The 17,320-nt window shown below is 40.3% G+C and overlaps 1 protein-coding gene across 2 annotated transcripts in view; it reads left to right on the forward strand.

The window, feature by feature from the left end:
• Positions 1 to 187: 187 nt before the first annotated feature.
• The window catches only part of SMC1B (structural maintenance of chromosomes 1B), a gene marked incomplete at its 5' end in the record, with an annotated part of 87,543 nt that continues 70,410 nt past the window's right edge, over positions 188 to 17,320 (forward strand). For both annotated transcript variants that reach the window (XM_081248645.1, XM_081248646.1), the window contains one exon: positions 188 to 296. In XM_081248645.1, the coding sequence (XP_081104771.1) occupies positions 188 to 296 (109 nt within the window). The remainder of the gene's footprint in view (positions 297 to 17,320) is intronic.

Raw genomic sequence — 17,320 nt, forward strand, 5'->3', positions numbered from 1 at the left:
GCCTTCTCCCACCGCGCCAGAGGCGAGGAGACCCGGTGTCCTCGGAAACATAAACAGCTCCGGTTGCTAAGAAACAGCGCAGGGCTCGCCTGTGTTCTCGCTTTCCTCTCGCGAGACGGCGCAAGGCCCTTCCCGCGCTTTTCTGGCCTGCGTGTGAGGACGCGGCTGAGGCGCGGAGTGCGCAGCCATGGGCCATTTGGAGATGCTGTTTGTGGAGAACTTCAAGTCGTGGCGGGGCCGCCAGGTCATAGGCCCCTTCAGGAGGTTCACCTGCATCATTGGCCCCAACGGCTCTGGTAACTTGGGACCTAGAACGCCCCCGCCTGCCACGGTCGTCCGGGCCTCTTCCCGCCTGAGGGGACGTGAGGGTGGCCTCGCGGCCTGGACTCGGGCTTGACCCTCGCTGGCCACCCCGGGGACGGGGGATGGGGTGGGAGGCTACCCTCAGACTCCACCCAGGGAGGGTTGGAGGTGGCAGGGAGTCGCTGCTCGCCGTCCACCCTAGGCTGACACTGGCCCTCGGCCCCGGACCCCCGACCCTTGGACCACCACCCCCAGGGGCCTGAGCCTCGCCCTCTGCCCCGGACCCCCGACCCTCGGACAACACCCCCAGGGACCTGAGCCTCAACCTCTGCCCGGGACTCCCGGCCCTCGGACACCACCCCCAGGGGCCTGAGCCTCGCCTTCGACCCCGGACCCCCAGCCCTCCGACAACACCCCCAGGGACCTGAGCCTCGCCCTCTGCCCCGGACCCCCGGCCCTCGGACAACACCGCAGGCCAGACCCCCGCCCTACCCGCCACCCGAGAGGTTCCACCCTGGATCCTCCTCTCCTTCCCCGCCCCCCCCCACCCTTGGGCTTCATCTGCCCTCAGCTTTAGTCACCTCTCCTCTCCATCCCCTTGCCTTTCTCATCCAAAAAGATTAAGTGGGAGCGAGATCGGGAGGAAGTCATTGGTTCCAAGGAGCCCGAACAACCATTTGGATCCAAGGAAGCTTCGCAGGAATATTGTGAAAATGGCCGCGTTTGTTGACCTTATTCCTGAGTTCCTGGCCCCGCTCTTTTTGTTTAATCCTCACAAATGGCTATGATCCCCATTTTACAGTGGAGAAAACTGAGGTTCAGAGGGGCCAGATGAGTTTCCAAGGTTGCCCAGTAAGTGGCAGAGTTTGGACTGGAGTTGGGGCCTGGCCAGGCTCCCTTTGGCTCCATGGTGGGAAACAGTGGGGTAATGAGCAGAGAAGGTGGAGTAGGGCCTAAAAGGATAGTGACCTTGAGATCTTCTGAAATCCGGAGCCTCCAGTTTGGCTCTCTTAACCCAGCTTTCCTTTCTTAGCCTCGGTAAATCAATTTATTTGACAGACATGAATAGGACACTTGAATGTGTGCTTTCCCTGCACACCAAATCTGGAATATAATTATTGTGGAACTATTGTGAAATTTCTGTTGCCTTATAAAAACAGCTGCCGTTGAAGGTTTTCTTTTGCACTTAGTATATGCAAAAGAATACCTGAGCTTAGATGTATTCACATATTTGAAGATTTCCTTGCCTCTTCTGTGTAATATATTTCCTCATTTTCACTTTATTCTGTTATCAGAAAACATTGAAAAAATAATTACTGGAGTCACTCCTGCACTGTTACCCTAACTAATCTTCTCCACTCTTTTATCGGGAAGTTGCTGAGCCCACCACCAGGGGATTCTCACCTTTTAACTGGTGATTATGTGAAGGGTTGCTCAGTTACATTTTGCAGCTCCAAACAGTGCAATACTTGGAATGAGTATCTGCGCAGACTCTTGAACATCATTTAGTCCACTTGAACTACATGCCCATTACCATTCAAGATCCTGTGAAAGTGGTGCTTTGAACTTGTTTAACCTAGTGCCAAATGACTTTCAAAATAATATTATTTCTTTTCCTAATTTAAAAATACTTTTTGCGATTAACAACATATCTTAACGTGATTGTGAAAATGCCTTTACAAATCCTCTTGCTCTCCCTAGATCCACGTGCCCTGGAAGCTCAACCCCCATCTAGGGAATCACTGGTATCCTAGAGACTATGCTTAGAACCGGGTAAAGCCAGTTGTGGATCATTTCAGCAGTGTCTTCAATACCATCTCTCCACAACGGAAATTTCTGGTTTACTTATTTTTCAATTTTGCCTAAAGTGTTAGCATTCTTTTTGCTATATGAAGGCCCAAACTCAATATAGTACTTATCCATGACCGATTTAATGGGTGATATTCTATTTATGTTCATTTGAACACTTGTTGGTAGATCATCATTTTTTAAAATCTTACAGAATTACTGGTACATTCAGATTGAATTTGTTAAACCAATTGATAATTTCCCATCATGCTCATTTCCTGTTATACTTTAATTTAGTTAATCATACTTTTTGTAATAATTTTCTGTTGTCACTGCCTGCCAAAACTTGACATGTTCTCATTTGTTTGTTTTTATCTATTTATTTTTAAATTTTTTTACTTTTTCAATTTTTTGGCCACGCCACATGGCACGTGGGATCTTAGTTTCCCAACCAGGGATCGAACCCGCACCCCCTGCATTGGAAGCATGGAGTCTTAACCACTGGAGCACCAGGGAAGTCCCTTGTTTGTTTTCAATAAAATCTAATTTGGGGCTTTTTATGGGTAGCAGAAATTTTTCATTTTAAATTTTAACATTCGTGTTTTCCACTCAGATGCAGCACACGGTTGTTGCCTATATATAATGTTAGGAGCAGAAGAAGATGTGTAGATTAAGACAGCTCCTGCTCTGCAGGTATAGGGAGTATAAGAAAATGACACACTGATTGAAATAGAAAGCCAGATAACACTGTTTATGAAACTTTAAACAAGAAAAATATGACGTCTGATTTGGGGAGTTTTGAGCAGGAAGAGGTGAAGATTAGGAAAGGTTTTCTAGAGGAGTTGGCATTTGAGCTGGGCTCAAAGCGTAAAGAGTATTTTTCCAGGGGTTTGTGAAAGTCTATTTGTGGGGTAGGTCATAGTCCAAATAGGCCAGAATATAGTGCATATTTAGGGAAGTGGTGGGATATAATGGAATTCTGTTGGATAAGTCCTTGCCAGAGTGAAGAGTTTATATTTAACTTTCTGGAAAAAAAAAGACTTTGAAGGATTTTTATCAGTGAACTACCACAAGGGTGCCTGAGTCTATCTAAGGCCATCCTCTCCACTTGTGCTTTGGATCCTGTCCCCTCCTCAGTTCTTTGCTTTTGTAATTATTATCTTTCTCTCTTGAATTGTATCTTTCTCCCTTATTGGATAATTTTCATTGGCATAAATACATACATGCCTTATGAACACTCTCAGGACATCAAGGATCAGTGGATGTGTGAAAAGCGAGTATAGTACAATGTTAATTATAGAATTTAGTGGTAAATATATGGATTTTTACTATGAAATTCTTTCAACTTTCTTGTATGTTTGAAAATTTTATAATGAAATGCTTGGGGGGAAATCCCTTGAACCTCACTGTCTCCTTAGGCTATTGCCTCATTTTTTTTTTTATCAGTACAGCAAAACTTTGAAACCACTGTCTGTAGTTCCATTCTCTTCTCAGCCCCCTTGATTCCGTTCTCAGCCTCAAAGTCTACTGAAATGACACTTATCTAGGTCACTATTGAGCTATATCTTATAAAAGTCAGCAGTTAGTTCCCTGTCCTCATCCTGTTTGACATTTCAGCAGTATTTCATTCATTTAAAAATAATTGAGTGCCTACTGTGTGCCATGCACTGTTCTAGGTTGTTGGGGATTCATCAGTGAACATGATATAAAAATTCCTGCCTGTATAGAACTCACATTCAAGTGCAGAGAGACAGACAACAAACTAAATATGAAAAGTATATAGAATTATTAAAGTGTTAAGTTTTTGGCTGCGTTGGGTCTTCGTTGCTGTGTGCGGGCTTTTCTCTAGTTGTGGCGAGCAGGGGCTGCTCTTCGTTGCAGTGCGCGGGCTTCTCACTGCGGTGGCTTCTCTTGTTGCAGAGCATGGGCTCTAGGCGCGCAGGCTTCAGTAGTTGCAGCACGTGGGCTCAGTAGTTGTGGCTCGTGGGCTCTAGAGCGCAGGCTCAGTAGCTGTGGCGCACGGGCTTAGTTGTTCCGCAGCATGTGGGATCTTCCCGGCCCAGGGCTCGAACCCGTGTCCCCTGCGTTGGCAGGCGGATTCTTAAACACTGCCACCACGGAAGCCCCTAAAGTGTTAAGTTTTAAGGAGAAACGAGGGAGGGGAATAGGAAATGCTGAGGGTGTTTTAAAAGAAGTCGGTCATGGGAAGGCCTTGCTGTCAAGGGGGCAAGGTAGACCACATTTCATCTTTCCCTCCTTTCCCCAGGTGGTCTTAACCAGTCCCATCCTTAAGCTACTGACTTTCCAAATTATATTTCCAGCCTATAATATTTAGCATTTAGTTTCCTATTTCTAGTAGCCATCTAAAACAATATAATCAGGAAGAGTAGTTAATTTTCTCTTCCCCACCACTACCAAACAACAAACTTGTTCCTTCTTAGGTCTTTACCAGCTCAGTAAAGGGCACAATTTACTCATTTATTCAGACAGAAAGCCAGAGTAATTCTTGATTCCTCCTTTTACCTTCTACACCCCACTTTCCTCATCCAGTCGTCTATAAATCCTAATGACTCTACCTCTGAAATGCATCCTGAATCCAATTGTTTCTTGCCACTCTTCACTATTACAGTTGAAGCTGCTAGACCTCTCATTTGGACTATCTCTATAATCTCCTAACAGGTCCTTCTGCTTCCTTTTTTGTCTCTGTGCAGTGCATTCTCACTGCACTTGGAGTAAAATCCGTATTTCTTACCATGATCCACAAAGCCCTTTATAATCTGACCCCTGTATGTTTCTCTTCTCAAATATTCTCTTCCTCCACATTTTCTGTTCTCTGGTCAGAACTGATTTTTTAGCTTTCCTTACACAGGCCAAGCTCATTGCTATTTCTGGGTTTTAGCATTTTCTGTTCCTTGGACTTAGAATGCCTTTCTCACAGGGTTTCATATGGCTGCTACCTTAATAAATTCTCCATCATCCTTGATAAATTCTCCCTGTCACAGCCAATGCATTACCCATCATTCCAGTCCTGCCTCCTAAATAACCTTGTCCTCTTCCCTCTGTTGCCACTGCTATCACTTTATTTCACACATCATTTCTTCCTTGGATTAAGGCAGTCACCTTTTAGCTAAGTTCCCAACCTCTGGTCTTGCCCTACGTTAATCCATGTGGCACACTGCTGCCACAGTAATCTTCATTTGTTCCTGCAAGAAAGAAGATTCATTTTATTTTTTTGAGGAAAAGGCATTTGACAAAATTCAATATCCATTTCCATCAATAGTTTTTTTCCAGATGGTGCGATTTTTCAGGTGATTTTTAAAATACTTTCCTGTTTTCCAAAACCCTGCATTGAATGGTTTACTGTTCTAATCAGGAAAAAAATGTTATTTTTAAAAACCATTTTAGATAATCCAGAATGGCAGCTGAATTCTTAAAAATAATATTTATTATTACAAAAGCACTATATATGAATTGTAAAAAATTAGAAAATAAACGAGTAAAAAAGTAAAAACGTATTCCCACAATCCAGAGAGTACTATTGTAATACCTTAGGACATGTCCGTGTAGATCTTTTTCCTTGCAAACTTTTTTTTTTTAATGAAAATGAGATTATACAATACATACTGTTGTCTAACTCACTCTTTTCAGACAATTATCCTCACCTTTCTTTCTTAGTGAATTTCATCTGATACACAGCTCAAATTCACATTTCCTCAGTTTACTCCATAGTGTTCTTTGACCAAACCATTTTCCATTCCAGAATCACATATTGCATCTGATTGTTATATCCCTTAGATCTCTTATTAATTTAGCAGAGTTCTTTTTTTTATTTATAACAGACTCATTGAAAGGTTGAAAACATTTTTCCATAGAATGTTTAGATGTGTCTGATTGCTTCCTTATGATGTAGTTTAGTTTGTTCCTCTATTTTTTTGAACTGGAAGATGTCTAAAAAGTTGATGGTTTGAAATTAAAGATTTTTGGCTAGACTTCATTTGAGGTGCTATTGTGTACTTCACATTACCTTATATCACATAATATCTGGTGATGCTAAGATTGACCCCTGGATTAGGGTGGTGACAGTGATCTCTCCATTATACAGTTAGCTGTAACCTTTCTCTCTAGCGTAGTGTTCTAGTGTTACTTTGGCATTATATAAATATTATCTATCAACCATTTACCCAAATGGTTTTAATGCCAATTAATAATCTTGCCTGAGCCAGTATTTCATTCAGGTTTGCAAAACGAGGTTTTTCTAATCCTGTCATGCTTTCTACATTCATTGGATGATATTCCCCTATTTAAAAAAAAAGTTTTACTTCATTAATTGGGGTTATTTGATTAACGTAAAATGCAGTTTGCACTGTAAACTCAGAATAAATGCGTGCCCCTTTTAGTTAGTATTTTCAAAGAAAAGAGTTGTGGGGTTTTTTGTTTTTTTTTTTTGCGGTACGTGGGCTTCTCACTGTTGTGGCCTCTCCCGTTGCGGAGCACAGGCTCCAGACGCGCAGGCTCAGCAGCCATGGCTCACGGGCCCAGCCGCTCCGGGGCACGAACCCGTGTCCCCTGCATCGGCAGGCGGACTCTCAACCACTGCGCCACCAGGGAAACCCAGAAGAGTGTTTTAATAGGGCACATAGTGAAAGTGAGTTTTTCTTTTGTTGTTGGTATCATTATGGACAGATGGATTTTTTTTCACCTTTTATTTTATTTTTTTTAATTTGATTTATTTTTTTATACAGCAGGTTCTTATTAGTCATCAATTTTATACACATCAGTGTATACATGTCAATCCCAATCGCCCAGTTCATCACACCCCCACCCCCCGCCACTTTACCCGCTTGGTGTCCACACATTTGTTCTCTGCATCTGTGTCTCAATTTCTGCCCTGCAAACCGGTTCATGTGTACCATTTTTCTAGGTTCCACATATATGCGTTAATATACGATATTTGTTTTTCTCTTTCTCACTTACTTCACTGTGTATGACAGTCTCTAGATCCATCCACGTCTCAACAAGTGACCCAATTTCGTTCCTTTTTATGGGTGAGTAATATTCCATTGTATATATGTACCACAGCTTCTTTATCCATTCGTCTGTTGATATGCATTTAGGTTGCTTCCATGACCTGGCTATTGTAAACAGTGCTGCAATGAACATTGAGGTGCATGTGTCTTTTTGAATTATGGTTTTCTCTGGCTATATGCCCAGTGGTGGGATTGCTGTATCATATGGTAATTGTATTTTTAGTTTTTTAAGGAACCTCCATACTGTTCTCCATAGTGGCTGTATCAATTTACATTCCCACCAACAGTGCAAGAGGGTTCCCTTTTCTCCACACCCTCTCCAGCATTTGTTGTTTGTAGATTTTCTGATGAAGCCCATTCTAACTGGTGTGAGGTGATACCTCATTGTAGTTTTGATTTGCATTTCTCTAATAATTAGTGATGTTGAGCAGCTTTGCATGTGCTTCTTGGCCATTTGTATGTCTTCTTTGGACAAATGTCTATTTAGGTCTTTTGCCCATTTTTGGATTGGGTTGTTTGTTTTTTTAATATGGAGCTGCATGAGCTGTTTATATATTTTGAAGATTAATCCTTTGTCTGTTGATTCGTTTGCAAATATTTTCTCCCATTCTGAGGGTTGTCTTTTTGTCTTCTTTATGGTTTCCTTTGCTGTGCAAAAGCTTTGAAGTTTCATTAGGTCCCATTTGTTTATTTTTGTTTTTCTTTCCATTACTCTAGGAGGTGGATCAAAAAAGATCTTGCTGTGATTCATGTCAAAGAGTGTTCTTCCTATGTTTTCCTCTAAGAGTTCTATAGTGTCCGGTCTTATATTTAGGTCGCTAATCCCTTTTGAGTTTATTTTTGTGTATGGTGTTAGGGAGTGTTCTAATTTCATTCTTTTACATGTAGCTGTCCAGTTTTCCCAGCACCTCTTATTGAAGGGACTGTCTTTTCTCCATTGTATATCCTTGCCTCCTTTGTCATAGATTAGTTGACTGTAGGTGCATGGGTTTATCTCTGGGCTTTCTATCTTGTTCCATTGATCTATGTTTCTGTTTTTGTGCCAGTACCATATTGTCTTGATTACTATAGCTTTTTTTTTTTTTTTTTTTTTTTTTGTAGTACGCGGGCCTCTCACTGTTGTGGCCTCTCCCACTGCGGAGCACAGGCTCCGGACGCGCAGGCTCAGCGGCCATGGCTCACGGGCCCAGCCGCTCAGCGGCATGTTGGATCTTCCCGGACCGGGGCACGAACCCGTGTCCCCTGCATCGGCAGGCGGACTCTCAACCACTGCGCCACCAGGGAAGCCTGATTACTATAGCTTTGTATAGTATAGTTTGAAGTCAGGGAGTCTGATTCCTCCAGCTCCCTTTTTTTCCCTCAAGACTGCTTTGGCTATTCGGGGTCTTTTGTGTCTCCATACAAATTTTAAGATTTTTTTTGTTCTAGTTCCATAAAAAATGCCATTGGTAATTTGATAGGGATTGCATTGAATCTGTAGATTGCTTTGGGTAGTATAGTCATTTTCACAATATTGATTCTTCCAATCCAAGAACATGGTATATCTCTCCATGTGTTGGTATCATCTTTAATTTCTTTCATCAGTGTCTTATAGTTTTCTGCATACAGGTCTTTTGTCTCCCTAGGTAGGTTTATTCCTAGGTATTTTATTCTTTTTGTTGCAATGGTAAATGGGAGTGTTTCCTTAATTTCTCTTTCAGATTTTTCATCATTCGTGTATAGGAATGCAAGAGATTTCTGTGCATTAATTTTGTATCCTGCAACTTTACCAAATTCGTTGATTAGCTCTAGTAGTTTTCTGGTGGCATCTTAGGATTCTCTATGTATAGTATCATGTCATCTGCAAACAATGACAGTTTTACTTCTTCTTTTCCAATTTGTATTCCTTTTATTTCTTTTTCTTCTCTGATTGCCATGGCTAGAACTTCCAAAACTATATTGAATAATAGTGGTGAGAGTAGACATCCTTGTCTTGTTCCTGATCTCAGAGGAAATGCTTTCAGTTTTTCACCGTTGAGAATGATGTTTGCTGTGGGTTTGTGGTATATGGCCTTTATTATGTTGAGGTAGGTTCCCTCTCTGCCCACTTTCTGGAGAGTTTTTATCATAAATGGGTGTTGAATTTTGTCAAAAGCTTTTTCTGCATCCATTGAGATGATCATATGGTTTTTATTCTTCGGTTTGTTAATATGGTGTATCACATTGATTGATTTGTGTGTATTGAAGAATTCTTGCATCCCTGGGATAAATCCCACTTGATCATGGTGTATGATTTTTTTAATGTGCTGTTGCATTCTGTTTGCTAGTATTTTGTTGAGGATTTTTGCATCTATATTCATCAGTGATATTGATCTGTAATTTTCTTTTTTTGTCGTATCTTTGTCTGGTTTTGGTATCAGGGTGATGGTGTCCTCATAGAATGAGTTTGGGAGTGTTTCTCCGCAATTTTTTGGAAGACTTTGAGAAGGATGGGTGTTAGCTCTTCTCTAAATGTTTGATAGAATTCACCTGTGAAGCCATCTGGTCCTGGACTTTTGTGTGTTGGAAGATTTTTAATCACAGTTTCAATTTCATTACTTGTGATTGCTCTCTTCATATTTTCTATTTCTTCCTGGTTCAGTCTTGGAAGGTTATAGCTTTCTAAGAATTTGTCCATTTCTTCTAGGTTGTCCATTTTATTGGCACAGAGTTGCTTGTAGTAGTCTCTTAGGATGCTTTGTATTTCTGTGGTGTCTGTTATAACTTCTCCTTTTTCATTTCTAATTTTATTGAATTGAGTTCTCTCCCTCTTTTTCTTGATGAGTCTGGCTCATGGTTTATCAATTTTGTTTATCTTCTCAAAAAACCAGCTTTTAGTTTTATTCATCTTTGCTATTGTTTTCTTTGTTTCTATTTCATTTATTTCTGCTCTGATCTTTATGATTTCTTTCCTTCTGCTAACTTTGGGTTTTGTTTGTTCTTTCTCTGGTTAGATTGTTTATTTGAGATTTTTCTTGTTTCTTGAGGTAGGCTTGTATAGCTATAAACTTCCCTCTTAGAACTGCTTTTGCTGCATCCCATAGGTTTTGGATCGTCATGTTTTCACTGTCATTTGTCTCTAGGTATTTTTTGATTTCCTCTTTGGTTTCTTCAGTGATCTCTTGGTCATTTAGTAATGTAGTGTTTAGCCTCCATGTGTTTGTGTTTTTTACGTTTTTTCCCCTGTAATTCATTTCTAATCTCATAGTGTTGTGGTCAGAAAAGATGCTTGGTATGATTTCAATTTTCTTAAATTTACTGGGGCTTAAATTGTGACCCAAGATGTGATCTATCCTGGAGAATGTTCTGTGTGCACTTGAGAAGAAATTGTAACCTGCTGTTTTTGGATGGAATGTCCTATAAATATATCAATTAAATCTATCTGGTCTGTTGTGTCATCTAAAGCTTCTGTTTCCTTATTTACTTTCATTTTGGATGATCTGTCCATTGGTGTAAGTGAGGTTTTAAAGTCCCCTACTATTATTGTGTTGCTGTCGATTTCCTCTTTTATAGCTGTTAGCAGTTGCCTTATGTATTGAGGTGCTCCTATGTTGGGTGCATATATATTTATAATTGTTATATCTTCTTCTTGGATTGATCCCTTGATTATTATGTAGTGTCCTTCCTTCTTGTAGCATTCTTTATTTTAAAGTCTATTTTATCTGATATGAGTATTGCTACTCCAGCTTTCTTTTGATTTCCATTTGCATGGAATCTCTTTTTCCATCCCCTCACTTTCAGTCTGTATGTGTCCCTAGGTCTGAAGTGGGTCTCTTGTAGACAGCATATATATGGGTCTTGTTTTTGTATCCATTCAGCGAGCCTGTGTCTTTTGGTTGGAGCATTTAATCCATTCATGTTTAAGGTAATTATCGATATGTATGTTCCTATGACCGTTTTCTTAATTGTTTGGGGTTTGTTTCTGTAGGTCCTTTTCTTCTCTTGTGTTTCCCACTTAGAGAAGTTCCTTTAGCATTTGTTGTAGAGCTGGTTTGGTGGTGCTGAATTCTCTTAGCTTTTGCTTGTCTGTAAAGCTTTTGATTTCTACATTGAGTCTGAATGAGATCCTTGCTAGGTAGAGTAATCTTGGTTGTAGGTTCTTCCCTTTCATCACTTTAAGTATATCATGCTGCTCCCTTCTGGCTTGTAGAGTTTCTGCAGAGAAATCAGCTGTTAACCTTATGGGAGTTCTCTTGTATGTTATTTGTCGTATTTCCCTTGCTGCTTTCAATAATTTTTCTTTGTCTTTAATTTTTGCTGTAATTTTTACCAATTTGATTACTATGTGTCTTGGCATGTTTCTTCTTGGGTTTATCCTGTATGGGACTCTCTGTGCTTCCTGGACTTAGGTGGCTATTTCCTTTCCCATGTTAGGGAAGTTTTCGACTATAATCTCTTCAAATATTTTCTCAAGTCCTTTCTCTGTCTTCTCCTTCTGGGACCCTATAATGCAACTGTTGTTGCGTTTAATGTTGTCCCAGAGGTCTCTTAGGCTGTCTTCATTTCTTTTCATTCTTTTTTCTTTATTCTGTTCCACAGCAGTGAATTCCACCATTCTGTCTTCCAGGTCACTTATCTGTTCTTCTGCCTCAGTTATTCTGCTATTGATTCCTTCTAGTGTAGTTTTCATTTCAGTTATTGTATTGTTCATCTCTCTTTGTTTGTTCTTTAATTATTCTAGGTCTTTGTTAAACATTTCTTGCATCTTCTCGATCTTTGCCTCCATTCTTTTTCCGAGTTCCTGGATCATCTTCACTATCACTATTCTGAATTCTTTTTCTGTAAGGTTGCCTATCTCCACTTCATTTAGTTGTTTTTCTGGGGTTTTATCTTGTTCCTTAATCTGGTACATAGCCCTCTGCCTTTTCATCTTGTCTGTCGTTCTGTGAATGTGGTTTTTGTTCCACAGGCTGCAGGATTGTAGTTCTTCTTGCTTCTGCTGTCTTCACCTTTCTTTTAAATCCTATTATTTCTCTCTCTGGTCATCTATGCAACATTCCATTTCTGAGCCTAGAGCAGGGGTCAGCAAACTTTTTCTGAACTTGGCACAGCTTAATCAGGCATTGAAGAACTTCCCAAGTGATCCTCCCTTTCTTGCTGCCTGCTCAGCTGAAGACACTCATTTTGCTTCACAGATGTATTCACTTCTGTCCTACTCTTGAGTAAGGAGAAGCAGAGAAAACTGAGCAGCTCACAAGATGGATACCGTTGAAAAAAAAAAGACACCTGGATTTTCATTGGTACAGTGTGTTTTGTTTTGTTTTGTTATAAATTTATTTATTTATTTATTTTTAGCTGTGTTGGGTCTTCATTGCTGTGCGTGGGCTTTCTCTAGTTGTGATGCTTTGTGATGCTCAGATTTTCATAACTTTAATCAGTGGGAGCTCCTTCAAGCTGCCTCCTGTGTCCTTTGGTCATGACCTCATTAATATTTGAAAGCTTCCTTGCTTTCTAACATAAGATGTCCCAGTTTTCAGGCTTATCTTCAATTTTCTCTGCCTCAGACTTGGAATTAGCCACTTCTCCAATGATTTCTGGGGTTTTTTAGAAGGTAAGGTATTGAAGACCGCCATCTGGGAACTAGAATACTCAGTGCATTTGGGTAACAGTGGTTCTGGGTCATTTCAGAGGATGGGGCTAGAAAACGCATAAAGTGCTTTTTCAGATTTGTTCTTTTTTTTTTTTAATAACAGCTTTATTGAAATGTCATTTGCATCTCATAAAATTTATCCTTTTGTAGTGTACACTTCAGTGATGTTTAGTATATTCATAGAATTGTATAACCATCATCACTGTCTAATTCTAGAACATTTTCATTATCCCAAACAGAAACCTTGTACCCATTAGTAATCATTCCCCATTATCTCCTCTCTACCCAGTCGCTGGCAACCACTAATCTACTTTCTGTCGCTATGGATTTGCCTGTTCTGGACATTTCATATAAATGGAATAGGCCCTTTGTGTCTGGCTTTACATTCCCATTGTCAATGAATAAGGGTTCAGATTTCTCCACATCTTCACCAGCAGTTGTTTGTTATTGTTTGTCTGATTTCTTTTAGCCATCCTAGTTGATGTGAAGTGGTATTTCATTGTAGTTTTGATTTGCTTTTTCCTAATTACTAATATGATTTTGAACATCTTTTCATGTCCAGTAATTTTTTTTTTTTTTTGTGGTACGGGGCCTCTCACTGTCGTGGCCTCTCCCGTTGTGGAGCACAGGCTCCAGACGCGCAGGCCCAGCGGCCGTGGCTCACGGGCCCAGCCGCTCCGCGGCATGTGGGATCTTCCCGGACTGGGTCACGAACCCGTGTCCCCTACATTGGCAGGCGGACTCTCAACCACTGTGCCACCAGGGAAGCCCCTACGGTGATTTTTAAAATTTGAGTTCATGCTGATATTTTTCCATTCACTTTTTTCTTTTTTAATTAATTAATTAATTAGGCTGCGTTGGGTCTTCGTTGCTGTGCGCGGGCTTTCTCTAGTTGTGGCAAGCAGGGGCTACTCTTCGTTGCGGTGCATGGGCTTCTCATTGCGGTGGCTTCTCTTGTTGCGGAGCATGGGCTCTAGGTGCGTGGGCTCAGTAGTTGTGGCATGCAGGCTCAGTAGTTGTGGCTCATGGGCTCTAGAGCGCAGGCTCAGTAGTTGTGGCGCACGGGCTTAGTTGCTCCGCGGCATGTGGGATCTTCCCGGAGCAGGGCTTGAACCTGTGTCCCCTGCATTGGCAGGTGGATTCTTAACCACTGCACCACCAGGGAAGTCCCTCCATTCACTTTTAACTGTGTTTTCACTGTTCCTTGCTCTTTGTCTTTGTAAATATTTTTTCTTACTCTGAAAATCTTATTTCCTAACATGACTAATATAATTACTTATTTGCTTTAACTTAAAATATAAAGAAAACTGTCTTAAGCTACCAATAACATTATAAATGATAAAGCAACTGAAGGAAATTTAAAATTTCTTTGTATTTCTTTTTCGTTCTTAGAATGGATCCTAGTAAGAATATACAGTCAGAATTCTGTGATCTGAAGTCCCTTGAAATAAATTATTTCTCAGTATGCCTGTGTTACCAATTTAATATTCAGTTAAGTTTACTTGTTTGTGATTGTTTTCATTTATGGGATTTTTTAAATTTAGGGGTTTTTTTAAATCAGGAATGCATATACATACTTTAAAGGTCAAAACTCTGTGGAAAAGTATACACAGAAATCTTGCTTCTACCCCTGCTCGCTGTATCTGTCAGGGTCCCAACAGGAAACAAGTGGCACACTCAAATTAGGACAGTTTGAGGAAGATTTATTTACAAAGGGACTAATTACAAAGGTGTGGGAGGGCTGTAGGGGAATCCCAAGGAATAGAGGGATCACACAGCTCGCAGCAGTGGAGCTGCTGCCACACCAAGGCTCAGAGAGGAAGGAACCCACAAGGAACTTCAAAAAGCCAGTGACCTGGTGTTGAAGGGCACAGCAAGTCAGAAGCCACCTTACAGAGGGAAATAGGGAAGTAAATACCCTGGCCTCACTCTTTTCCCTTCTTCCCTCCTGCCAGGGCTCTCCATTGGCCAAATCCAACTAGAAGCTCAAAGGCATAAGAGCTTGTGGATAAAGGAAGAAGCAGGGTGAGGCAAACAGAAGGGGTCCAACTCAGTTTCTGTGTCCCACTCTTCACCTTCTATACATAACATAACATAACTTCCTGATTATCCTTCAGTGTTTCTTTTTGCAAATGCTAGCAAATATGTGTGTATTGTTATTCCCAACCCCACACTTTTTCTTTAAGTAAAAGTTCGTATTTGGTTTTTTGCTATATATGCTGTTACGTACTTTTCTTTTTTCATTTCCCACTTCCTCTTCTGTTCTCTTGTTGCTGTGTAATTCTCCATTGTGTGGCTGTTACATAGTTATTTCAAGTGGTCCTTTAATTTTTGGACACTTAAGTTGTTTCCAATCTACTTCTGTTAGAAATGACTTATAATTGTATAATTGTGTATTTGCCATTGTGTAGTTTTGCACATGTATCAGGGAGATAGATTCCCAGAAGTGGAATTGCTGGTTCAAAAGCTAAGTTATAATTTAGTTAGCTATTGCCAAATTACCCCCCATAGTGGTTGTATCATTTTGTACTCCCAACAGTAATTTAATGAGAGGTCCTGTTTAAGAATATGTTTTCAAAATTTTGGATTTTTGCCAGTCTAGTAAGTGAGAAATGGTAGTCAAAACAGTTTTAATTTACATTTTTCTTATCATGACTGAGCTCAAGTGTCTTTTCATATGGTTAAGGGCTTTTTGTATTTCTGTTTCTCTGAATTGCCCTTTTATGTTCTTTGCCCATTTTTCTGGTGGGTTGTTGTCTCAGAAATCCTTATAAAATGTATCTGAAAACATCACTGCTATTCCTAAAATCCTTTATGGCTTCACATAATCTTCAGCATGAAGTTTAGTTCTCTCTTAGCATTTCCAACCTTGTAAGCTTTGCTCCACCTCTATATTATTACTTACCCTTTTCTCACTGGAATGGTACCTGGGTTTCCCATTTGTACCAATGATCAAGCTATCCTCTTTTCCTGGAATGGTTATGTTTACCTTCAGCACTGCCTCCCCAAACTTCTACTTACTCTTTAAAACTTAGCCCAGGATTATCTCCTGCAGAGTCTACTCACAGTCTCCAGTAGTTAGTGCTTCTCTTAAGTGCTTCATAGTTCTTTGTGTTAATTTTATCTTAGAACTTACTATAGTAAGTTATAATTTCCTCCTTTTAGTGGGAAGAGTATAGATTTTGGAATCAGACGCCTAACCCCGAAACATGATTTGTTTGACTTTGAGCCTCTGCTTTTTTTTTTTTTTTTTTTTTTGCGGTACACAGGCCTCTCACTGCTGTGGCCTCTCCCGTTGTGGAGCACAGGCTCCGGACACGCATGCCCAGCGGCCGTGGCGCACGGGCCCAGCCGCTCTCAGCATGTGGGATCCCCCCGGACCGGGGGACAAACCCGTGTCCCCTGCATCGGCAGGCGGACTCCCAACCACTGCGCCACCAGGGAAGCCCCAAGCCTCTGCTTTTTTACTTATGAAATGCAAATTAAATATCTATCTCATAGGATTATTTCAAAGACTGAATAAAATAATAGATGTGGAGTGTCTGGCACAAAATGGGGTTCAATAAAAATTGATCATATTCCCCACTGTAAGTACCTTAGGGGAAAATCCTACATACTGTTTCTTTTTAGCCTGAGTACTTAGGAGAATGCCTGATTAATAGGTGTTCCATAAATGTTTGTAGAATGAATGAATGCATTTGAAGAGGCAAGAGAGTGAAGGTTGAGTCCAGCTAGGAGGCTCTTGGGAGTAAGGAGTACTTGAATAACTAGAAGGATGGTAAGGAAGGAGCAGATTGGAAGAGATATGCAGAGCTAAAGTCAAAAAGGAACTTACCAACTGTTGCTAAGAGGGCAAATGAGTGGCAAATATTGAGGTTTTGAGATGGGAGAGTGATACTGTAATTTTTATATCTTTGAATATTTGGTTCATCTTCATCAAGTGATGATAGTCTAAAAGGTAACTCTTCCAGAATTATTATTTTCCTGATGCTGGTTTTGAATTATTTATAGCAGAGGTTCCTGCCCTGACCATTACAAAACTTAACTTGGTTCATTAATTCATTCATTTTTGCCAACAGGTGGTTGTTAAGCTAGGCACTTAACAAATGTTTCCTGACCATCCTATCTGAAGTTACCTCTCCCAGTTACCCTCTATTTCATCACTCAGTTTGTTTCCTCATGATACTTATATAATTCCTTTCTGTTTATTTTTTGACTTTCTTAATAGATTATAGCATTCGTTAGACAGAGTTGTATCTCTCTTGTTCTTTTACTGTATCCTTATGCCCTAGCACATAAAAGAATTAATGTAATGAATGAATTTGGATGGGGAAGTGTTTATTTTAGGCAGACTTTCAATAAGGATTGACCAAAACCAGTTTCTGTTTAATTCTGTTACTGTCAGACTTAATAATTCAATTAATGTTCGTTTGGTCCTATATACGTAACCATCTTACAATAGCTCTCAATCTGCAGATTATCAGTTAACCCAAAAAAGCCATGTTTCATACCTGTTAGTTAACTGAGACTTAGTTAAATACATTTGCAGCATTTTTAACCACTTCTAGTTCTTTTTAGAAAGATCATGAACTTC

This window comes from Mesoplodon bidens (genome assembly GCF_964165515.1).
Source record: "Mesoplodon bidens genome assembly, chromosome: 11".
Classification (NCBI taxonomy): Eukaryota; Metazoa; Chordata; class Mammalia; order Artiodactyla; family Ziphiidae; genus Mesoplodon; species Mesoplodon bidens.